This window comes from Lotus japonicus, chromosome 1 (assembly GCF_012489685.1).
Source record: "Lotus japonicus ecotype B-129 chromosome 1, LjGifu_v1.2".
Taxonomy (NCBI): domain Eukaryota; kingdom Viridiplantae; phylum Streptophyta; class Magnoliopsida; order Fabales; family Fabaceae; genus Lotus; species Lotus japonicus.
This window is the reverse complement of record NC_080041.1, coordinates 59966978-59992216: the sequence shown is the minus strand read 5'-3', so window position 1 is coordinate 59992216 and position 25239 is coordinate 59966978. Positions and strand designations below refer to the sequence as shown.

Here is a 25239-nt window from a genome sequence, read left to right as displayed (position 1 = left end):
AAAGCCTGGAGGTTGCTTCACATAGACTTCCCCTTCAATTACTCCGTTCAGAAAGGCGCTTTTGACATCCATTTGATATAGCTTGATGGAATGTTGACATGCAAAAGCTAGGAGTATCCTTATTGCTTCAATTCTTGCAACTGGTGCGAACGTTTCAGTGTAGTCAATTCCTTCTTGTTGGTTGTAACCTTGTGCTACTAGTCTCGCTTTGTTTCTAGTGACTTTCCCATTTTCATCCATCTTGTTTCTGAAGACCCACTTAGTACCAATGATAGATTTTCCAGTTGGTCTTGGAACTAGGGTCCATACTTGACTTCTTTCAAATTGATTTAGTTCTTCTTGCATAGCCAGAATCCATCCTTCATCTTGTAGAGCCTCTTCAACGTTCTTTGGTTCAATCTCTGAGATGAATGCGCTGTTTGATTCTTCTCTGAATGCTGATCTGGTCTTTACTCTTTCTGATACACTTCCAATGATTTGCTCTGGTGGATGATCACTTCTGTACTTCCACTCCTTTGGAAGTGAGATTCCGCTTGAAGTCATGACTTGGTCGGACTGTTCAGGAATAGTACCAGGAGGTGACGGAGATTGATCTTCATGAACTGATTCTGATGGTTGAGCTCTTGTTGTGTCGTCATCTGCTTCATCATGATCTGATAGGTCTAGATTGAGAAAATCTCTTTCTAAACGATCAACGACCTTGATTGAACTATCATCGAACTTGACATTGATAGATTCTTCAACAACTTTTGTTCTTGAGTTGTAAAGTCTATAGGCTTTGGAGTGAGAAGAATATCCAAGGAGAATTCCTTGATAAGACTTATTGTCAAATTTTCCGATGTTGTCCTTGGTGTTGAGAATGTAACACTTGCATCCAAATGGATGAAAGTACGATACAGTTGGCTTTCTATCTTTCCATAGTTCATATGGAGTCTTTTTCAACATGGGTCGCATAGATATTCTATTCTGAATGTAGCATGCAGTTTCAATAGCTTCAGCCCAGAAATACTTTGGTAGGGAAGTTTCACTGAGCATTGTCCTTGCCATTTCTTGAAGTGATCTGTTCTTCCGTTCAGCTACACCGTTTTGCTGTGGTGTCCTTGGAGCTGAGAACTGATGGCTGATACCTTCTTGTGCACAGAATTTTTCAAAATCTTCATTCACAAACTCTCCTCCTCTGTCACTGCGAATGGCTGTGATGCAGTAGCCCTTTTCATTTTGAACTCTTTTGCTGAAGATCTTGAATGCTTGGAATGTTTCATCCTTGCTTCTTAGGAAGTAGACCCAACAGAATCTTGTGTAGTCATCGATAATGACAAAACAAAATCTTTTTCCAGAAACACTAGCTACCCTAGTGGGACCAAACAAATCCATATGTAAGAGGTCCAGAGGTTTGCTAGTACTGACAAAGTTTTTAGCACGACAGGAGGTACGATGCTGTTTGCTTTGAGTACATGCAGAACATGTAGCATCAGATTTAATAGATAGTTTTGGCAAACCACGTACTAAGTCATTACTTATGATTTTAGTAATGGTCCTTAAGGATGCATGCCCTAGCTTCCTATGCCAAAGCCATGTATTATCCTCTGATGATACTAGACAAGTTACATTTTGATTTGCTAGGTTTTCCAAGTTCGTCTTATATAGATTCCCTTGTCTCTGAGCTTCAAAGATGATTTTGTCATCGGAATCAGTAACACTACACTTCACTTTATTAAAGGAAACAGTGAACCCACTATCACATAATTGACTTATGCTAAGTAGATTATGTTTTAACCCTTCAACTAATAAGACATTATTAATTACTGGAAGAGGTTCCTTACCAACAGTACCTTCTCCAACAATGAATCCTTTTTGATTTCCACCAAAGGTTACAAATCCACCATCAGATCTAACTTGAATCTTGGGGAACATAGACTTTTCTCCCGTCATATGACGCGAGCATCCACTGTCCAGGTACCATTGTTGGCGTTTCCTTCGTTCTGTTAAGTAAATCTGCAACAGGAATTATTGATTTCTTAGGTACCCAGATTTTCTTGGGTCCTATAGGGTTAGTTGCACGCTTGGGAGGAATCTTCTTCTCATAGAAGATTTTCTTTCCTTCCTTTTCTATTGAACAGTTCACAACAAATTTAGATTCACTATCAATAGAAGAAGTAAACGATATATCAGACATAGTTTCATTAGACGGTTCACTGCTGTCAAAACCCAGACCACTTTTATCATATAAGTCTCTACTGTTTCCACATAGTTTAACTAAGTTGTCATGCCCTATTGTGCAAGTAGATAAATCATCAATCAAAACTTTGATTCTTTTCTTTAAAGCAGATACTTCCATTGTGGAGTCTTGTTTCTTTAAAAACTCATTTTCATGAATAATGGAATCTTTTTCTTTTAAAACTTTCTCATGTTCTTTTTGCAACTTGGAAAACTGTTTCTTCAGGTTCTTGTATTTTTCAGATAAAGTGTAAGAATGTTCAAGCAGTTCATTAAACTCTTCTTCAAGGTTTTCAGATCTTACCTCATCATCTTCATCATCATCTGATCCATCTACTGAAGCCATGAGAGCGAATAGAGATTCTTCATCTTCTTCTTCCTCGTCATCTTCAGAGTTGTTTTCAGAATCATCCCAGCCAGTTACTAGAGCTTTCTTCTTCTTGTAGAATGGTTTCCTGACAGGCTTTTTAGCTAGTCTAGGACAGTCTGGTTTGATGTGACCTGGCTTTTTGCATTCGAAACATGTAATGTTGCTTTTGTCTGCAGTTGAGGTGCTTTCACCTTTGTGTGGAAAGGATTTCTTTTTCTGACTTGATTCTCTTTTGTTGTCCTTCTTCAGGCCTTTTCCTCTTTGTTGTTTGATCCACATCTTTTTGAACTTTCTGTTGAATAGTGCTTGCTCATCATCGGACAGTTCTTCTGAGGAATCTTCTTCATCAGACATTTCTTTCGTCTGACTGTTTTTGGAGATGTTAGCTTTGAAGGCGATGCTTTTCTGCTTCTTTAGGCTTTCATCTTGAGAAAGTTCAATCTCATGAACCTTCAGAGATCCCAGGAGATCTTCAAGTTTTAGTGTGCTAAGATCTCTTGCTTCTTGGATAGCAGTAACTTTGGGTCTCCATCTTTTAGGAAGGCACCTCAGTATTTTTGTGATTTGATCAATGTGTGCGTATGTGCGATCGAGATTTCGAAGACCATTGATAATGGTTTGAAATCTTGCGAACATTTCATCAATGGTTTCATTTTCCTTCATTTTGAAGGTTTCATATTCAGCCACTAGTAAACTTACTTTGGCTTGACGTACATTTGCTGTACCTTCATAGGCAAGCCCTAGAGCTTCCCATACTTCTTTGGCAGTTGCGAGTCCATCAACTTTGTCCAACTGAGCTTTGCTTAAGGCACATAAGAGAAATAGTTTTGCCTTTGAATTGAGTTGATAGTCTTTGCGTTGAGCTTCTGTCAGCTGATCTTTCTTGATGGGTTCACCAGCGTCATCTTTATAGACGATGTTGCCATTTTCAATGATATCCCACAACTTGTAGCTTGAGGATTCTATGAAAAGTTGCATGTGCGTCTTCCAGTAGGGATATTCGGTTCCATCAAATAAAGGAGGCTTGTTGGTGGATGAGCCCGTAGCGATAGCTTGATCTTCTGCCATGGATCTTTACTCTACACCTGTTAAGATGTTAGTTCTAGAGCCTAAGCTCTGATGCCAATTGATATGTAAATAAGTAACACAAGAAAGGGGGGGTTTGAATTGTGTTCTTAAATATTACTTGTTAAAAATTTAGTTTATGAAAAGAAGATAAGTTCTTAAGAAAATTGTTCTGGTGACTTTTCAAAAACTGTTTAGTGCAGCGGAAGTAAGTAAATAAAGCAGAACGATCAGCACACAGGAATTTATACTGGTTCACCCTAAACGATTGGGCTACGTCCAGTACTTGGCCACCACCAAGATTTTCACTAGCAAGTATCAAGGACTTCTCCAATACAAGTATTAGACAGGACTTCTCCAAGTATTATCACGGACTTCTCCAAGTATTGTACAGGACTCCTCCTAGTATTATCACGGACTTCTCCAAGTATTGTACAGGACTCCTCCTACAATCAACAAGATTGTTTGGCTCTACAAGAAATCTCTTCTCAAAAGAGTTGGTGTAGACAATTTATGGCACTGGAACTCTCAAGTGTTTTGGGTTCTGAAAGGACGTTGGAACACACAAGAGTTCAGAATCTAAGAGAGAAGTAAGAGAAGAGGTTTGACTCTTTTAAGGTTTGGTATTCTCTCTTGATTTAGCAGAGGTATGAGATCGGATTTGACTCTTAGGAAATCTGCTGTGAGCTTTTAATGCTTTGAAGAATGTTTGGAGTAACTGCTCTTAGTTCTTTCTTTTCTTGCAATAAATTTTTCTCTTCTTGTCTTCTTCAATCTTCAGATATGTCCTTTATATATGATCTTGCTAGTTGTGTAGCCGTTGAGACACAAAATCTGGCCGTTGTTTGTAGCCGTTGTGAGTGTCATCTAACCATTGATTCAAATCTCCGGTTGGTAGCTTCATTAAATGCATGCTGCTGTTCAAAGCTATCCTTTAGCCAAAAAGGTGTACTTTGTCAGCTAGTAGGTGGTGATAGCTTTGGGCTACTTTGCAGAAGAGAGACATTTTGGAAAAGTGATGTTGACGTGTTGTCCTTTTTCCTCTTCATTGGTCATCGAGACTTCTCTCTTCAAAGGTAAATCAGTTTGCACGTGACCAGATTAGTTTCCTTCTGACTAAAGCATGGGGCAAATAGTTGAGATACAATTTTGACTTTCCCGCTCAAAGGCTTCTTCTGAAATTCTGAGGTATGACGTGGCATGAAACGATACAGAATAAGTGTCTTCCTTGTTTACTGGACGATGCGGTCATATCTTGCGTAAACTTCTTTTTCCTTATAAGGCTTAGACATATTCGTTGAAGCATGCGACCTTATAATATATATTTCCTGAAAAATGTCATTAACATCTGGAATTAGATTTTAGTAGAGAAAAGTATTTATAAAAATTGTTAGGATCAAAATAAGATTGAAACACGTTGTAACACGTTTGAACTTAACAATCTCCCCCTTTTTGATAATGACAATTTTTATTGAAAAGGATAATGATCAAGAGTAAAAAGAATTTATGCTCCCCCTAAATTGGGTAAGATAAAAGTTTTAAAAAAAACTTATTCAAATCATATTACTCCCCCTGAGTTGTATAAAACTTTGGTGTTAGGTTAAGGAAACAACCTTGAACTTGATCTTAAACTTTTCTATAATTCCTATTTTCTCCCCCTTTGGCATTATTAAAAAGAAAGGGAAAAGAAATAGTAGAAAGGTATAATATGCATAGTAAACATGGCAAACGTTAGTTATAAAACGATAAGCATGATGGAACGATAAAATATGCATAATCAGTGAACAATTGTCTGAAAACATAAAAGTAAATGCGAATTGTTCAGGATAGAGAGTTGGCCATTAGCCAAAGCGTGTCAGCAGCTGATCGATTTTCTGGGCAAGAGTCATGAACTGCTGGTTGATGTGGTCACGGTGGTCGTCAAATTCTTCTCTGGTGACAAATTGAGTCGCCAAGACTTGAGCACTTGAGCTTCCACCTTCAGTCTTGAAATCAGCTTGAAGTCCCTCAGATTCATCTTCTTCTTTTCCATCAGCAGAACTGTTCAGTTGTGACTCTGTATCATCTGCTTCTTCAAGCATCTTCTCTTTTCCTTTTTCAGTGTTGGCTTTCTCAGAATGAGAAACAACTTCAGGAATGTGAGTGGGTAGGAGTACAAACACCCAAGTTCCAAATTCCAGTGAGAGCGCGGAGGTCCGATTCAGATTACAGATGGTATAAGGATACCTTCTTTTCAAAAGTAACCTTAAGAGAAGATGGCAACAACGCCTTTTGGAAAGAGCGCTTTATTGCCGGATTACCTAGGCTAATGCAATCAAAAGTATTAACTAATTTATCCCTTTTTAATCAAGGAAATTCAGTAAATTTTAATTCTCTATCATTTGGAAAACTTCATAATACTGTAGTTTATACAGGAATACAAGTATGTACTGATTTTAAACTTCAAAATAAGATGCAAAAAGATATGCAGATTTCAAGAAAAGAAGTAGGTAGTTTCTGTGAACAATACGGAGTAGAACCTTTACAGGCTCCTAGTTCAAAAGCTAGACGAATTAATAAATCCCAAACAAAGCAATCTCAAGGCTATAAAAAGAGAAAGCCATTTCAAAAGAGATCATATGAACCAAATTCTTCGACTCAAAAGCCTACAATCAAGAAAGCTGTTGACCCAAAGAAAAAGAAAAATGTATGCTGGAAGTGTGGAAAGCCAGGTCATTATGCAAACAAATGTAAAACTCAACAGAAAATAAATGAGTTAGAACTAGATCAAAAAATTAAGGATAGCCTTATTAGTGTTCTTATTAATACTGAGGATCCTCAGTATTAATAAGAACACTAATATGGTATCAGAGCCGATGGTTAAGGCGATCAAGGCGATCATGGTGACGGCTCCTTGTGTCGAAAGTCTTCCTAGCAATGGTGGCTATGCGGCGTGTTCCGTTGATGGAGATCCAACGGCGGTGCAAGTAATTGGAGGTTTGAGCTTGAGATGGACTCACACTTGAGGGGGAGATTGTTGGGATGTCAAGTGTGAGTAAAGAAGTCCCACATTGGATGGTTAGAGGAGAGATGAACACTTTATAAGTGAGAGGACCCATACACCCATTTCCTTAAGGTTTTGGGTGAAAGATGTGGTGTCCAATCCACTTTGGTGTGCTCATGTAAGCCCAATGTGATGATCCCCGGTTTATCCTCTTGCGGCCCAACAGTGGTATCAGAGTCATTTCCCGTAAGGGAAGGGTTCTGGGATCAGACAAATGCCTCAGAATTAGAAAGAGGAGCCCCTAGGTTGGTTATTAATTATAAACCCCTAAACAAAGTGTTAAAATTGATACGATACCCATTACCCAATAAGACTGATCTTATTAAAAGATTACATAAAGCAACAATATTCTCAAAATTTGATATGAAATCAGGATATTACCAAATTTCAGTGAGGGAAGAGGACAGATATAAAACCGCTTTTGTCGTCCCTTTTGGTCATTATGAATGGAATGTCATGCCACATGGTCTAAAGAATGCACCTAGTGAATTCAAAACATCATGAATGATATATTTTATCCATATATGGATTTCACTATTGTATATTTAGATGATGTGCTAGTATTTTCAAAAGGTATAGACCAACATATTCAACATTTAGAAAATTTTATAGAAATTATTAAAAAGAATGGATTAGTAGTTTCAGCAAAAAAGATGAAAATCTTTGAGACTAAAACAAGATTTTTAGGTTATGAAATTCATCAGGGACAAATTACCCCGATACAAAGATCATTGGAATTTGCAAAAAACTTTCCAGATGAACTAAAAGAAAAAACTCAATTACAGAGATTTTTAGGATGTGTTAACTATGTAGCAGATTTTATCCCTAATATAAGAATAATTTGTGCTCCTTTGTTCAAAAGACTCAGAAAAAATTCCCCACCTTGGACCGAAGAAATGAGCCACAGTGTTAGGGAAGTTAAGAAATTAGTACAAAGCTTACCTTGTTTAGGGATACCAGACCCAGAGGCCTCATTAATCATAGAAACAGATGCCTCAGAACTTGGGTATGGAGGGATACTTAAACAAGTCAAACCCCAGTTTGCAAAAGAACAAATTGTTAGATATCATTCAGGTATTTGGCACCCAGCTCAACAAAAATATTCCACAGTCAAAAAAGAAATTCTTTCAATAGTTTTATGTGTTCAAAAATTCCAAGATGACGTTTTTAACAAAAAGTTTTTGATAAAAACTGATTGTAAAGCAGCACCTTCAGTCCTACAAAAGGATGTTCAAAATTTAGTTTCAAAACATATTTTTGCTAGATGACAATCATTACTTTCTTGCTTTGATTTTGAAATAACTCATATTAAAGGAGACAATAACTCCCTTCCAGATTTCCTAACAAGAGAATTTTTACAGGGAAAGCATGAGTGAGAAACCAAAATCAAAAGACCAATATGGACCCCCACTGGGTTCGTCATCGTCATCAAACTCAAAAGCAATTGCATCAACACCTCTTAAGATTGCTGGGTCCTCAACACCAGCTACCCCTTCAAAATCTTCTCAAAGACTCACTACCTCCCAAATGGTCAAGACACCTCCTCAAAAGGCCTCGTTAGTCCCACTGACTAACAAATATACAGTATTAACTCAAAACTCTTCAAAATCCCCCGTCAAACCAGAACAAACCGAATATCTAGAAAAACCAGAAGGTTTGCCATCCCTCATTATAGAAAAAGAATATTTCAATTTAAATCCAAGGGAGATAGCCACCCAGATATTTCCTCCTAACTTTCATTATGTCCCAGGACACCCTAAAAAGACCAGATTATTCTATGAATTCATTCTCGTCGATTCTGATTCCATAGAAGTCACCCATAATCCAGATAAGCAAGGAGAAATAGCTTTCTCCAAAATCAAAATTCTCAAAGTTCTTTCAGCCCAGGACTGGAATGCTCCCCTTCATTACTTCAAACAGTTTTCCAGACAGTTTGATCCTCCTAGTTATAATTACTTTGATTATATGGATGCTTGGTATCACACTTTGTATCTCAGACCATTTCAACATTCTTGGTTCATCTGGTTTCAAAAGGGAATTTCTTTAAAATTTTCACAGTGGTTTAAAGTCTGGTTCTATCAAATAGGACTAGATGAGTCTATCTTTCCTGAAGAAGTTAAACCATTATTCAAATACTTTGTTCAAAGAACTAATTTCATCATGGAAGACCAACTCCTTATGTTCACAGCTTCTCAAGCCATCTCCTGGATTATAACTTGGGACTGGAAATCTGTTCAAATTTTTGAAGACACTGAGCTCTATCAACTTTATCGTATTTTTAGAATAAAGTGGTGGGCAAAATTCAATATTTCCTTAATTCAACAAACCAAGATTGAAGCATGGGTAAGGACTTATCATCTTACTCAACAAAGCAAGAAACAGTTGTCATCTACACCCATCCCCCAACTTACTCAAGAAGCTTCATTTTTGCAAGAAAAATAAAAAATCATGGCAGAATTAGCATCGGCCAGCTCGCCAGAAGAATTCCAAAAAAGATTGGACATGGTGTCTGGGAGTCAAAAGTCGGATTCAGATACTTCATCAGTCAATAGTCAAAATTATCTTCAAGATAATGGAGATGACTGTTTGGGAATCAATTATCATCCATTTACCTGATAGGTAATCAGATATGATTGCAAAAGACAAAGGGGTCATCATCAAGATTCTTCATCATGGCAGACAAAGAATCTGCTTTTATCATTATTAAAGTTCATACTTTTGTAACTATAGTTACTTTGTGTAAACCGTAGTTACTTTTGAAATAACCATAGTTACCTTTATGAAAACCAGAGTTACTTTTCAAAAGTAACCATGGTTATGGTTTGTATAAATAGGTACCTAAGAGCTGTAAGAGGGGCATCGGGTTCTTTCCTTAGCTCTCTTCTCTCTCTCTCTCTATCTTCTATATTTTGGTATGCTTGTAACTTTGATATTTGAATAAGAAAAGCTTGTTTCAGTAAGTTCTTCCTCTGATTTCTCTTCTCTTCATTTACTCTTCATTATTATGAACTGCTTGCAAAACTTATTATGAACTGCGAGCAAAAACTAAATACGGAACGTAATTTTCCGTATTCTATTAAAGGGGGCTTTCCAGTAATTTCCCTACTTTAAGTGGGGCGCGGAGCCCCATAGGGGGGCCAAACCCAATTCCCACGTTCTGGCTACGGCTACCTAGCAGCTCGCTGTCCTTGTTGCTCGGCCATACCACCATCTCCGCCGGCGAGCGCTGTGTCTTCTGGACACCTCCGGCGAGGGCGATGGTCGGGTCCACGGTTGCTTCAAACCCTACCAAAACCCTCCACAGCAGAATCTCACACAGCAACAGCAACCTGAAATCCCCAACACCAACCAGAATCGCTATGAACCCGATCAAGTTCCGAAGCCCAAAAATTCGCGCTTCCTTGGCGGAAGCTCTCCTGAACGGCACTGGCACTCGTAAAGAAGAAGTTCTCGATGCCATAAGAGCAACCTCCGCCGCCTCTAACTGCCTCTCCGAAACTAACCTCCACTTGACAGTTCCTGGTCTCAACTCCAAAACCCGTGTGCTTTAATTCTGTAATATAGCGTAATGTAATGCAGGATTAGGATCCTCTGCATTTCTGTGTAGAAGAATTATGTGAATTTATTTGGCCTTTGATTTATATGTAATGTAATTTTGGGCGGCAGGTTCGGGATATTTATGATAGCGGCGACTACCTTATTTTAGTCACCACGGATCGCCAGAGTGCCTTTGATAGGGTTCTTGCTTCCATTCCTTTCAAGGGCCAGGTTTCTCATTCATTCTTGGAAACTGTTTATATTCCTATGTAATGTTGTTTGAATATCTAGTGGAAAGTAGAATAAACTAGAATGGAATGAAACAGAATGAAATGAAGTGAAGACTTGGATTCCTTCCAAATTGGAGAGAAAAAAGTGAGATATTAGAAGGAATGAGATGGATTACATTCTATTATATCTCATTCCATCTTATTTTAAATATTCCCAACAATTGACTGTGTAATGTAAAAGGTGTGGCTGAAAATTATTTCTTAGTGGTGGACTCGGACTGATGAATTACTAAATTTGTGGAATTTGATAGCATGATTGTTTTGTCTTGCAACTCTAGGTTCTTAACCAGACAAGTTTATGGTGGTTTGAAAGAACTAGGCACATAGTTTCTAACGCTGTGGTATCAGCTCCAGATAAAAATGTTACAATAGCAAAGAAATGTTCAGTTTTCCCAATTGAGTTTGTTGGTGAGTTATTTGCTATGATACCAACTTATTATTTTCTAATTCAATGTTTTAACTGATTCTTATTCATTTTTTATAGATTAACTTTCTTTTCACCATTTGTTTCTTTACTATCTATAACTTGAAAGACTGTTATCAACTTATCATGTATTTACAATATTTTCGGCAGGAGTCAGTTTTGTTTTTATTGGAGTTAGTGGTAATTACAGTTGTCTTATGATGTGTTTGAACATGGCAGAATCATCATATAATTGAATTTCTTATTAGAAATGCAAATACAATTTCAGGGGAGTGGTAAACCTGAAAAATAGTGAGAGATTATGTTTTTTTGGTTATATTTAAAAGGTTTTGATAGTTTCGATGATTTGTTAATTGGTTAACATATTAAACTGGAGCCACTTAAACTTTTTTTATTTGAATGAGCGATATTGTTTAATGTTGGTTGTAGGACAAGAGCCATTTTGTTAAAAAACAATAACTAGGGAAAAATAATAGGATACTATATGTTCTGTGTATATGCTTGGTATACTTGTTTTTTTCTAAAAAAATTGTTTTGGAAGAATTATCATTCTTGATTATCTAAATTTATGAAGATCCACATGTTCTCTTGTGCCTTTTCTTCTTTTCCGAATTTAATATTGCTGTTATTATAAACTGCCGTAAATATTTCAATCTTTTAAAAATGGAAAATGAGGATTCTAGCAACCATTCGTTGACACTTACGTTGCTGGTTTGTAGCTAGAGGGTTTGTCACTGGAAGTACGAGTACATCTTTATGGACAGTCTACAATAACGGCATTCGTAACTATTGTGGAAATGTCCTCCCAGATGGTGAGATTTTTTTCTAATCTGTCTCTCATTCTACAATTTGTTTATGCCTTGTGTAATAGGATATTAATACATGACATGGCAGGAATGGTAAAAAATGAGAAGTTACCTAAAACTATACTCACTCCAACTACCAAGGCTGCAGATCATGATGTTCCTGTCACTCCAGATGAGGTATGTTGCATAGTTTTACTCTTATCATTTCCTACTATGTTTTTCATTATGATTGAAATAACAATAAAGGATGGCTTCAGGAGAAGTCAACACTCAACATTTCCCAACTTAAAAGGGATGGATAATAAAGGGACTGGGGAGTTCTCTTATATTATTGGCTTGCATTATCAACTAGTTTCTAGCCCCCTTTTTTGAAAAAAAAGATCCTTATGCTAAATTATCAATGTCATTTTCCTTCAAGATTGGTTTATTGCAGTTTTTATGTTATTACATGTTTGAAAATGCCATCCAAACCACTAATGCTGGGTCTAACCTAACAGAAATAATAAGCACTATTATGGTCATGGACTTATTTGTTTATGGTGGACCAACCTAGTAAGTTGGTAAAAGTAAGCATGACTATCAACCTAATATGCTCCATGTTCATTAATGAAATATTCATGAACCAATTGGATACTCTTTTCACAACATTTTTTCTCACAAATTCTTGCTTCTTCTATGATGCATTTACCATGCAGATTATAGAAATGGGACTGATGACTCAAGCTGATTATGCAGAAGCTAGTGAAAAAGCATTGAGCTTGTTTGAGTATGGGCAGGTAATAAGGTTCTTTGACTAGGTCATTGTTAAATTTCGGAAATAAAGAAAGTAATGAAGTGCCTTCTCATTCTAGACAGTAATGTTTAACCTGTAGCATCTCTGCAAACATTTAATAAGTCTTAGAATTTGGGCTGAGCCTAACTCAATCATAAAAGTTAGTTCTTATGGTGAAGATTGTTCAAGCCTTTAAAGGGACTACTTTGGTCTATAGCTAAACTAAGCATGTTTATCCAACTTATATTCATCATTTGACTAAGGATCTTTGTTGTTAAATGATAAAAGGTATATACAAGACAAGTTGGGAATTAAAAATTTGCAAAACCATGTCAAACCACCTCTATATATATATTATTCAATGAAAGAAATTATCATCATAATCCAATAGCCCACATATCATTTCAATCATTTTCATCAGCAACATGATTAAAAAATGCTGCTTTAGACAGGTCACTCAAACAAATGCCATGTACTTCTACCAACCTCACCTCCTGCCATATAAATTTCATTTCCCCCCGAAATTTGTGTGTACTTTGTACTGACTAGTGGGGAAATCTTGATTTTATGATCTTTTTATCCAAGGAACCTAGTGTGCCGAAATCATTCAATTGGTATACCCTTAGGAATGTAGATGGTTGGTCCCTTGATTGATTACTCAATCGTTTGTGCATAACATATATTTGAACCAATATTAAGTATCTTTCCTTTCTTTGTTGCGCATTTGACATCTCCATTTGATTGTCTTTACAGCAAGTGGCTTTGGAACATGGCCTCATATTGGTAGATACTAAGTATGAATTTGGCAAGGCAGATGATGGTTCAATTCTGTTGATTGATGAGGTTTTATGCTATCCCTAATACATATGTGATTCTCACATGCACTCACACACTTTGTCTATATGAAGTTTTTTTTGTTCCCAACTCCAGGTCCATACTCCTGATTCAAGTAGATATTGGATTGCCAGTTCCTACTTGGAGCGCTTTCAAAATGGTCTTGAGCCTGAAAATGTTGATAAGGTGTCTATGTCAATGTGTACCTTTATTTTTCCTCAAAAATAAAAAAGAATGTGTACCTTTACCTACTTCATTGAGTGAGATGTATTTTTATTGCCAGTGTACAAATTTCGTGGATGTAAGAATGTAAGCAATTTGCTACGTCTTCCATCTATTTTTTTTATGAGTTATAGATAGTAAGCAATTTGCTAATATTTAAGAGTCCAATTTTTAGGAGTTCTTGAGGCTGTGGTTCAAAAGTCACTACAACCCCTATGAAGATGAGGTATTTCACATTTACCATGCTAATGCTTAGCCTATAGGCTTCAAATATGCATCAAATCACACTTGTGACTTTTGTTTAGGTCCTTCCTGATGCTCCTGAAGATCTTGTTTTAGAGTTGGCTTGGCGGTATGTTTATTGGCACTTGTTCCTTTTGCCCTTGATATATTCTGCTTTGAACTTATTTAGAGAAATGGTTAAGAGTAGTGTATGATTTTTTTTTCTAGTTTTGTTCTGACTAGAAAAAGATGGACTTATTAGTAATTCGCTAGTTTTTTTCTGACTTTCGAAGTAAGAACCTTGCATAGATTTCAGTAATGCATCATGTCTGTAACTGGTATGTTTTAGTTTGTCTGTGCAATTTGGTGTAGCAGAACCAGTGCCATATATTGTCCTCTTTTCATTTTGGAAAATAAGATATATCCTCGATAATGTAAAAGGGGAAAACTGAATTACAAAGTAAAGCAGAAAAATTCCCTTGTCTGAGCTTGTGCTTACCATTTCAAAGCTGCCTATGCTCTTCAGTTCCGTGTATTTATTGAAGGTTTGTCTTCAAAATTTTAAGCTTATAGCTTAGAAAGTCTTAATATTGGGAAAAGGTAATCTGAGAAAGAAATTTCTGTTGTTTTCCCATGTATGAAGAAAAAATTCTGACATGTTCTTGCTAGTATGTATAATACAGCATATATGCTCTCAATTGTGTAAAAATGTTTCCACTAATTAGCATTTTTCTTGATACTGTGATCATCACAGTTTCGGTATCCTATTTTTTTAACATGTTTGTCCAGTTTATGATTGCTTACATGGATCAACTTTCTGTGAACAAATTATAGTTGATTTTGAGTGCACAATTTTAAATTTTTATTCATCTGAGCATTATACTATTCTTCTCGGCAGATATATTTTCTTGTATGAGACCATTACAAAATCCAAGTTTGAGGTGCTATTGACTGAGGTAATCCATACACCAATTTATTTGATTCTATTATCCAATGCAATTAATACTAATATAACGAGTTTTCTTCCTGCAGGAGCCAATTCATGAGCGAATTTCACGAAATGTTGCAAATGCACTGTCGTCCTTATAGTAACCCTGGAATATTAGGGGCCATCTTAGCTCTGTAGTTTAATGATCTAGCTCATACTAAAAAATACATTAAAAACATCAAATTAACGGAGAACTACCAAGAAGTTTTTATTTCTCTAAATAAACAGAAAGGCAGAACAAGCTTTCATGCTCTTCCAGATAAAGCTTGTTTCTAGATTGTCATGAAAATAGTTCAGAAATTTGACACCTTGTGACTTTTTCTCTTTCTTCTTTTGCCCCAAGAACAAAGAGCTGTTTTTGAAGGCAGAACCAAATGTGTCCTTTGCCTTGTATTTTTTTCCCTTGTGACAGTACTTTTGGATTTATCAGCCATCCAGCCAGAAAGAAGACAGGGAGCCATTTAGAAAAAGTTGCTCGTACATTTTTTTTGTTAGTGGTTTCAGTTATTCTATTATAACTTTTATATTATGATAACTAAACTTCAATCTGTGATGGTACCTTGAAAAGTTACTGCTGTGTAATATAGAATTCAATGTTTTCATCGTTTTACATTACCCTAAATGAATTCTCTGTTGCTGCAACTTTGTATTGTAGATCCCCGTCTCAAACAACCATCTAAATGTTGCTAATTTGCTGGATAACAAGGGGCACTATCCTTTACTTATATTAAATTTTATTTATCCATTAGTTCTAACATTTTATGTAAAATGTTCAGTGTGGGTTTTTCACCTTTTGAAATTTGAAAATTTAATAAAGGATGAAAATGTCAAGTAAAACATTGTGTTTAATTATCCTCTTTTTTATCAATATGGAAGGGTCCCTCCTATTTAATAAATATGAAGAGAGAAATAGACATACATGGAACTCTTGGCCATGGAGCAGGAGGATGGATTGCAGGTTTTTTTTGGTAGAGGAACCCTGTAGGAAATAACAAACATGGAACTCTTGGCCATGTGGCATGGGCTGAACTTGGTTTGGGATAGGGGTTTCAGACAAGTTATTTGTCAGTCAGACTCAACCGAAGCTTTAGCTCTGGTGCTTGGTGTGCCTCCTCCGCGGCATCGCTATGCAGCTCTGATTTGGAGTATCAAGGATCTTCTATCGCGAGAGTGGGAGGTGTCCATGACCCACATGCTCCGAGAAGGGAACTCATGCGCTGATTTCCTTGCGAAGTACGGTGCAATGCAGGATGAGCCTTTGGTTTTGCCGCAAGAGCCTCTTCCTGGGATGACACAGCTCTTGTTCTGGGACTCTGTGGAGTTCTTGTTTGAGAGGGGTTGACCTCCTCGTTTTTTTTTTTTGTCTTTTGTTTTGTTGGGGCTTAGCCCCGCTCTTTTACCAAAAAAAAAAAGAAGAAAAATAGACATAAAATTTTAACTTAAGAAAGCTTGAGAGAAAGTTTACATGCACTTGAGAAGATCTACATCCTTTGATAAAAGAAGATTTTATATATATATATATATATATATAATGCATCAAGAGAAACAAAATATTAAAATGCAATGCAATAAACCAAAGCTTGTCTATCCAGCTAGGTCTCTTGTGGTATGTGCATGACAGTTTCTTTATCGACCTTCAAGTCTTCAAAGTATAAACTAACTCATGAATGCAATGAATCTATGACTCCTTCTTGCTTATAAGTGGAGGTGTAATTGAAACAACACCTATAATGCACAAAGTAGCAACTTGAGTTGAGATCATACAGACTTCCACAAATTATAACTCTACCAGAGCTAGCCCAACCCTGCAACTGAAATCAAGGAACTCATAAGCACAAATATAAATTAATAACATAAATTTTACGTGCCTATATCACATTCCAAGCGACCAAAAGTCTACTATACTCTTACTTTCATAACACTAACCTCGAATATATAAAAAAGGTGGGTATTAGCATAATTTTATGGTTTTATTAGTTATGAGTGTGTTCATTCCATCATCTTACATCCAAACTAGGAGTACGAAAATTGAAAACTGATGATAAGTAATCGAATTTGATGGAATCAGTTTCATCATATTCCATTTCATCTTTGATTTAACAAAACCTTACGACAGAACATAAAACCATTTCATCCTATCCCACCTCGTATCATCAATTTAAGCATAAAGCTAAAATTTATGCTTAAATTTCGAATTTTAATTGGGTGCTCATTTGTGCACATCAATCTGATAATTTAGCGAGACAAGCTATTATGCGAGTGAGTCCTATGGGATCTCTTATGATTGTTCTGATGACAAGTCAACTGTGATTGAGTGCCTTCGACTTTTGGGTCTTTAAATAGGTATTTCTTAGTTTTTGATGTTTTGTTTTTTATCCAATGAGTGCATGCTCTGTGCAGTATCCGTGCTGGCTATGTTTTTGTTGTTGATAGAATAGGAATATGTTAATTATTCCATATTTGATTACCTGTAATTACTCTGAGTAGGTGGTTATCAGATGATGTTATGTCAATTGTTACTCTATTATTTTCTCTTTTCTTTTTCCTACTTGTATTGGGTTGAAGTACCCCTTGTACTTCATTTCAATATATTTCTTATTGCCTATAAAAAAAACTCTATAATTAGGTCTAGCATTTATGTATTTAGTCAACCATGCATTGTATAAATATTGGAACATTCATCAATAACCAAGTAATATTCACCAATTACCTTACATTCTTACAGGTTGGGGTGTGTCTTTAATCATGGCATGCTAAATAATTATTTCTTTAAATTTATAATTATTTCATTTTATTCTTTGCAGTATATTTATTCACATTGTATTTGAATGAGCCTGATATAATTATTTCAAATTATCATATCAAAATATCTTTTCATATAAATTAAAATTAATAATATGAATTTGATTTGCAAATAACAAAAACAACTGATAAACTTATTTTTATTTTGAAATTAGATTTTTTTTACTTCTACTGGTCTCGAAACTGAGACAAATTAATTGACATTGACATTTGAATTATAACCAAACCAAGCCACCATGGAATATTGGGATCAACAATTTGAAATTAGATATTAAAGGACAACTAATTTGAATTAGGGATTAAATTTTTATAAATATTAGAGTATAATTGGTTTAAACTTGAAATAGATAATGACAACTTGAATTTGAAAAAAAAAATGAAAAGAGTCACAACAACACTGCATTTGGTTCAATTGAAAAGGGGAGGAACCAAAAGGGGTGAAAGGGATGGTGGAAGGAAAATGTTTGTATTTAGTTACATTTAATGGGGTGAAAAGTTTTATGGTGAATTATTAACCATTCCGTTTATGTAAAAAAATAAAAACCATTCCACCAAAGAATACAAAATAAAAAAAACACTCATAATCTAAGGAAATGAATAATGCATCTGATATCCCACGTCGTCAACTTAAGAATCTTTTTTTGGTTACACATCAACAGATCAACTTAAGAATCTAGACGCAATTTTTTTTTATAAACTAGATTTATGCAATTAAACTATAAGTTTGTTGATAATAGTTATATGAAGTAATTTCAAAAAGAAGAAGCTATATGAAGTAAAAAAGATAAATTCCTGTACTCCTCATCTTGTATTTGACACTTCATTATTTTTCCCCCTAAAATGTACTACTACCAAGGAAACTTCAATTTAGAATTTAACCTCAAAGAAAACCTAAATTCAAAATATGAGATAGATTTTGAATTGAAAGTAATGGACAAGAGCACTTGGTAGTCTGTTATGTTTGTGCTAAAATTTATAGATTCGAACAGCTATCGGAATTTGTTCTGTTATTAGTGAGAAGATTACAAAATCACAAACACAATAGAAGATTGATGATGCATCTTACATATCATCCCACGCCATCAACTCAAGAATCTAGATAAGATTATGCAAGTTAAGTTGATCATATTTATATAAGGTAAATAAATAAATTACAGAGCTTCGTTATTTTTTTCTTCTCTAAAATGTACTACTATCGTAATAAATTAAGGCAATTTCTGTTCAAAATATTAAGGCTATTTCTTGGGTTATGTAAATGACTTTAGTTAAAGTTTAAGTTAAAGAAGACTACTTTAAAAAAAAGTTTAAGTGAAATTATCTTAATTATGTGTGAACTGATATTTAAGATAAATGATAAAATACGAAATTTGAATTTCTCTTATTTTATATCTTTAGTTCATCTAGAACGAGGTGATTTAACCCGAACTCTATTAGGATTATATACATTTCTCTCAATTTCATCTCATTTACTCTTTTCATCTTTTATTATAAGATCCCTAATTATCTCATAATAACATAATGAGTCTTATAATAGAGGAGCGATGAAGTAAAAGAATACTGAAGCATATGCCTTGAAATTAAATGATGTAATTGAGTGACATGAAAATAAATTTTGAAACGCACACAACCCAACACGACGTGTCCATTACAGTCTTGTGTCTTTGATAAACGCACCATATATTACAGATAGAGATAAAGTGAAGAATGCATTGATTAAAGAAAGAAGAAGATTTAATTCTATCTCTTGACAATAGCCATAATAATAACAGAACGAACGATCGATCTTTTTGATAGTGGTTTTTAAAACAGAATTGGTCTCGGTTCAGCGATGAGAGAGAGAAAGGAAAAAGGGTAATGTGAAATAAATACGTGGAGATTCCAATTCCAATGTAGTTAAATCGTCAAGGACATGACCGTCATTTCAACCAAGGTTTTGATTATTCCCTAATTCTCAGACCTCTTTCTCTCTCTCTCGCTTCCAGCGGACACACCCAACAAACTTTTAGAGAGAGAAAGTAGAGAGAGAGTGAGTGCTCTCAACAAACTCACACTCACTCTCACACACTCACTCAAATCACTCTATCGATTCCGTTACTTGTTATTATATATGTTTGAAAACCAAAACCCTAAACCATTCATTCATTCACACTCTCTCGTAACGATTTCAGAATCGTGTGAAGCAAGATTCATTCATTCAATCATGCCTCGCCAACTGCCGCCACCGCCTCCGGTTCCCAACCGCCGTCTCGACCCCAAAATCTGGCGAGCATGTGCCGGCGCCGCCGTCCAGATTCCAACTCTCAATTCTAGGGTTTACTACTTCCCGCAGGGGCACATGGACCAGGCTTCGTCACCTCCTCAGCACCTTTCTCATCGCTTGGTTTCCCGGCCGATGATTCTCTGCCGCGTCACCGCCGTGCAGTTTCTCGCCGATCATCTCACGGATGAGGTTTTCGCGAAGCTTGTTCTGCATCCGGTTACGGAGTCGCCGCAGCGGTTTCCGCTGCCGAGTGAGGATGACGGCGGTGAGAAGGTTGTGTCGTTTGCGAAGATTTTGACTCCGTCGGATGCTAACAACGGCGGTGGCTTCTCTGTGCCGAGGTTCTGCGCTGATTCAATCTTCCCGGCGCTTGACTACCAGGCGGACCCGCCGGTGCAGAATCTGATTATCACTGATGTTCACGGCGTGGCGTGGGAGTTTCGGCACATTTACCGCGGGACTCCGAGGCGGCACCTGCTTACTACCGGGTGGAGCAAGTTCGTTAACAGCAAGAAGCTCGTCGCCGGCGACTCTGTCGTGTTCATGAAGAACCCCAGGGGGGAGATGTTTGTTGGACTCCGCCGCGCCTCTCGGTTTGCCGGCGGCGGCGACGGGGCCAGGCGGAGTTTTCCGATCGGCGTGGTGAGGAGCAGGGTGGAGGAGGAGGAACCGCCGCAGGAGGAGAGGAGCAAGGAGGGATTCTCGAGGAACGGGAAGGGGAAGCTGTCGCCGAAGTCGGTTGCGGAGGCGATGGAGTTGGCTGCACAGGATATGCCGTTCGAGGTGGTGTATTATCCGAAGGCTGGGTGGTCCGATTTTGTGGTGAAGGCGGAGGCTGTGGAGGAAGCGATTCGTGTTAGGTGGAGCCCTGGGATGAGGGTGAAAATGGCTGTGGAGACTGATGATTCGTCCAGGTTGACCTGGTTTCAGGGAATGGTCTCTTCGGTCAGTTTTTCTGATAATGCCCCTTGGCCACGCTCCCCTTGGCGTATGCTTCAGGTATTCTTATGCTTCATCATCTCTAGTTCTCTACGGTTTGCGTTATGTTAATGATTTGGGCATATTATGAGTTTGCTTGTTTGTACAAATTTTACTTCTGATTTCTGATATGGAAGTTTTATAATGAACGGCGAGATTCAAAATCAGAGGTGATAAAATTGTGTCAGCAATGACGCTGAGTTTTGAGTCAAACTGCAAAGTATTCAATAGATTGGAAAATGTTTTGGCAGGAGCAGGAAATGCTTATTGGTCTATTAGGGTGTCTCAATAGTCAATATATCCTCTCATTTTCACGAGGATTATGTTTCCCATCAACCCATCAACACCATATTAAACATGGGTACCTGCAATTCATAAAAAAACAGAACTAATGCTGAAAGCGCTAGACCTAGTCTGATAGAGCCAAATGGCATCATTTTTTCCATGTAGGTGGTCCCACCTAATGGGATAAGGCTCAGTTGTTGTTGTTCTGTACTTCTGGGGTGAAATTTATATTCAATTACTAATTTTATTTCATAATGAAAACTGGGAATGATTTTGTGGCTTGTGATTCCATTTAATGTGGCATTCAAGATGATGGAGTGTGGGGAACCAAATATATTTCACCCTATTTGCTGAAGAAATATAAGAATCAAAGAGTGGCTTGTGTTTTTGAGTATAAAAATTTTGTAGAAGGGTTAAGTTAGATTATACTTAGCATTTTAGCCAATATAATTGCATGGAGGGATTATACTGAGTAAATACCAGTAAGGTAACAATGATTAACCTCTGTTTAAGGGTAATATGTTGTTCCAGAAGGGGTTAAGGGATTATTTTGTTGTATAGTTGTTTCTGTTATGCCTCTCGAATTTCTGCATTTTTATTCTAGTCTACTCGGTTTAATTCATCAGACTGCTGTGGATTAGAAGTAATTCAGGATTGGTAAAATTTTATCAAACCAATGGATACTGTTTTCAGGACATATGAAGTAGCTACAACAAAACTCTGTCTGTTTCGCTTCCTTTTTTTTTTTGCAAATTCTGGTTGCAAAGCTTTTCTTTTATTTATTTATTTTTACTATTTTGACTTTTGTGACATTTCTTTTGTTTTGGATAATCATCTTTGGCAAAACAAATTTCTCTAATTTTGCAGCATACTGTATCAAACTTGGTCACTGCCAAAATGTCTTTTGTCACTATATTTGGAGTACTAATTGCACTTCTATTCTCTGCAACTTATTTCATGCATTTTTTGGAGAGTTTAGAGATGCAGCTTTCCTTTAGACATGGCTCTCCATGAACAATCAAGAAAATTCGACTTCGAAGAGAAATGACGAGTGACAAATATTACTACTTCCCTATCACTTTAAAATTTAGATGTCACTGAAATTTGGGTTACCACTTTTGAGACAAGGTTAACCTTGCAGTTCATGTGCTGTCACAAAGGGCCATGGCACAATTGTTTTGATATACATTATAATGTTGGGGTTCAACAGTTTCTACAGTTTTTAGGTCTAAGTAGGATGAAATGAATAGAGGGGGTGGAGATTTCTGCTCTTATTTGAATGTATTAAAGAGAAGAAAGCAAAAGAGGATAAATAGGGCCCTTAGTGTTATTGAACTTGTCTTAAACCTATTGAACCGATTGATCTAAAAGGAAAGCCTCCATACAGTGCTTGATGCTATGCATCCTATTAATCTGACCAACCCAAGGTCTTTGTCCTTTTATGGCCACATCCCACCCTCCAGTGATTTTATGGCCACAACCTGGTGTTTTCCAGTCACCAATTACTCTGCTTTCCCTTTTATCTCACTTTCCCCACATGTTTCTCTTGTTCTCTCCCTGTCCTGTTCTTTTATTCTCTTTCTCTATGTTTTGAGCTATTTTTTTTTTTTTTTAATTTTATGTTGAGCATTTGTACTTCATTAGTATAAAGTATTCGATCTGTATGGCAAACTTTAGAATAGAGCTATCTTGCTACGCTAGATTGGGGTCAGCCACTATTTACTGCTGTCCGGGGCTCATAAGTCATAACGTTGATACACAATCTTCATTGCCGCCTTTATCAGTAGAAGAATTAACATATGTTTTTTTCTTGTGTTACTATATGTGAATCTTGATTGTACTGTCCATGTGAATTTTTTAACCAGTTTTATTGGGAGTCTCTCTTGTAATGTGGCACTTATGTAGGGGAAATTCTCAGAAAAATCTTTTGCTTGCCTTTAATTTATTATATTATTAGTCTTTGTATTATGACTTATGCTGCTGAAGTTGCACTTTTTGAAGTTATCATCTTTCACAAATGACTGATATTGGCCATTTATCATTTCTGATATTTTCATCATAGATCACATGGGATGAACCTGAAGTGTTGCAGACTTCCAAGTGGGTCAGCCCTTGGCAGGTCGAACAGGTGTCTACCACACCTGGACTTCATACTGTTTTCCCTCCAACAAAAAGGTTCAAAGCTGCTCAGGGTTCTGGGATGTTCGCTGATGGAGAGGGAGACCCCTTTTCTATGACAAGATTCACTAATTCAACAATGGGACACTTGAATCAAACATTGTTGAATTATGGTATTTTTCCTGCTGGCATGCAGGGAGCCAGGCATGATCTATTTTCTTCATCAAGTTTTTCCAACTTTCCAAGTGACAACTCTCACTTGTATATGGGTAATTCCTTTGGGAGCAACACAGTGCCCAGGTTGCATGCTTTGTCAACCGAGCTAAATGTCGGCAGCTCTCAATCTGGCGACTTGTCACCAGATAGCCATAGTAGTCTGCATTCCTTGGGAACAGACTCTGTTAGGAACCAGAACAGCAACTCAGCTAAACCTGGGTCTTTTTCATTTCAGCTATTTGGTGCAATCATTCATACAAAACAGCCTGATGAAAGTGGTTCACAGGGTACTGGTTGTACAGGAGATGATAGCAGCAAGGGCAACGAAACTGAAGGCATTGACAACCCGCTGGATGATTCTTTGACTTACTCAAAATTGCTTGACAGGCTTGATAGCCAATGCCAAAGAGCCTCGACTGTGGAGGCATGTTATTTGTGAAAGTAGTTATGACCATGTCGCATATAAGTAGCTGTACAGGTATGCTTATATCTGAGTGAATTGAATTCCTCTCTAGAAATGAATCGCATTATAAAATCAGATATTGATGCTTTATTGATAAATTTTGTGCTGGAATTTTTACTGTAATGGCATTTATTGTGCTGTTTGATTGTTATGTAAATGTATGATGTGTTTTTAGGGACTGTTCTGATCAAGTGCAGGGTAAATTTGATTCTGAATATATTCTCAGAAGTGATAATTGATAACATAAATTTAGTTTTTTGCCAATAAGCGCATTGTAGTTATAATGAATATCAATTATAATTTGTTATCCCTGGACTATCTTTAGTATACTCTTGATACTGGGGCCTTAAAAAAATTCTGACCGATTGTGCATGGCCAAAGCCAAAACGACAGATTCATCTTCCTTATTTTGATTATAGTATCAAATCACATTTTACTTTGATAATGTTATTGAATCATGACTGGAGGTTAGTGATCAAATTTTTTGAGTATTCTGAACATGTTCATTGTCTTCCTTTTTGTTGACTAACTGATACGTATTAAGTTTCTAATCCAACAGAACTTGGCATTGTGTTGTCTAAATCAATTTTTAGAGTATAGCAGCTCATAACCAAAACTAGTATATCTATGGAAAGACCAACAGAGTCAGTGGACTACTGAAAGTTGTTTGTCTGAGTAGGATAACCCTTTTTGAAACTAGCATAGTGCAAGATTGTTTATTTAGATAGCATGAAATTCAATGGCTAAAATTGGGAATCTGTTACTCTGGCCTCTTAAGTGAGTATATATTATTGAACAGCTTATAATGGTTTGCATGATTTGTTGTTTAAGTGCATCATTATGTGTTTAGGTGACTAAATTTCATGTTCAATTAACTTTCTGCTGAAGTTTCTTTGTTTGGCTTCCATGCAGGTTTTTCACGCAGACAGAAAGCTGACCACCCTTTTGACCTTGCAGTCTGCTTGTTTTCCCTTGTTGCTCTTGTTGAAACTTTGGAACAACAAAACTAACTTCGCTATATTTGGTCATGTGTATCAATGTTAATATCTGAGGACCTTATAATATTGCCAAATGCAAGTTCTATTATCTCTTTCCCCCCTTAACCGTTAGATTAATTGGTCTTTATGGGGTATGTTAATTTGTGAGTACATGTTTATTATTCTGCGCCAACTTATTTTACTTCTAGTTAGAGGCTTAATCAACGCTAGTTTCTTATTTTGATGCATATTTTGCAGAGGTTAGGTAGGATTAAATTTGATGCATATTTTGCAGTCCAACGGTTCTATACAAGTTGTGATATCTTATGTTTGCTTATGCTGAATTGAGA

The 25239-nt window shown here is 36.6% G+C and overlaps 3 protein-coding genes across 4 annotated transcripts; all 3 read left to right on the top strand.

The window, feature by feature from the left end:
- Positions 1-9555: 9555 nt before the first annotated feature.
- LOC130734470 (phosphoribosylaminoimidazole-succinocarboxamide synthase, chloroplastic-like) lies at positions 9556-15361 on the top strand. The gene is made up of 12 exons (XM_057586913.1): positions 9556-10238; positions 10357-10463; positions 10801-10930; positions 11666-11758; positions 11841-11929; positions 12448-12528; positions 13278-13367; positions 13455-13544; positions 13756-13806; positions 13886-13932; positions 14701-14758; positions 14835-15361. Exons 1-12 carry the CDS (start codon positions 9953-9955, stop codon positions 14889-14891), a joined length of 1179 nt encoding a protein of 392 aa, XP_057442896.1. The 5' UTR covers positions 9556-9952; the 3' UTR covers positions 14892-15361.
- A 426-nt stretch (positions 15362-15787) lies between these two features.
- LOC130740433 (uncharacterized) lies at positions 15788-16132 on the top strand. Its single transcript, XM_057593038.1, has one exon. It carries the CDS (start codon positions 15788-15790, stop codon positions 16130-16132), a length of 345 nt encoding a protein of 114 aa, XP_057449021.1.
- A 3385-nt stretch (positions 16133-19517) lies between these two features.
- On the top strand, positions 19518-24984 carry LOC130734452 (auxin response factor 17). Of its 2 annotated transcripts, XR_009017946.1 has the most exons (4): positions 19518-20851; positions 23178-23437; positions 23685-23927; positions 24825-24984. XR_009017946.1 is itself a non-coding variant. In XM_057586890.1 (3 exons), exons 1-2 carry the CDS (start codon positions 19700-19702, stop codon positions 23886-23888), a joined length of 1863 nt encoding a protein of 620 aa, XP_057442873.1. In that variant the 5' UTR covers positions 19518-19699; the 3' UTR covers positions 23889-23927; positions 24825-24984. The 2 variants fall into 2 exon arrangements, 1 of the variants encoding a protein (XP_057442873.1); XM_057586890.1 differs by having other exon boundaries at positions 23178-23927.
- The last annotated feature ends 255 nt before the right edge of the window (positions 24985-25239 follow it).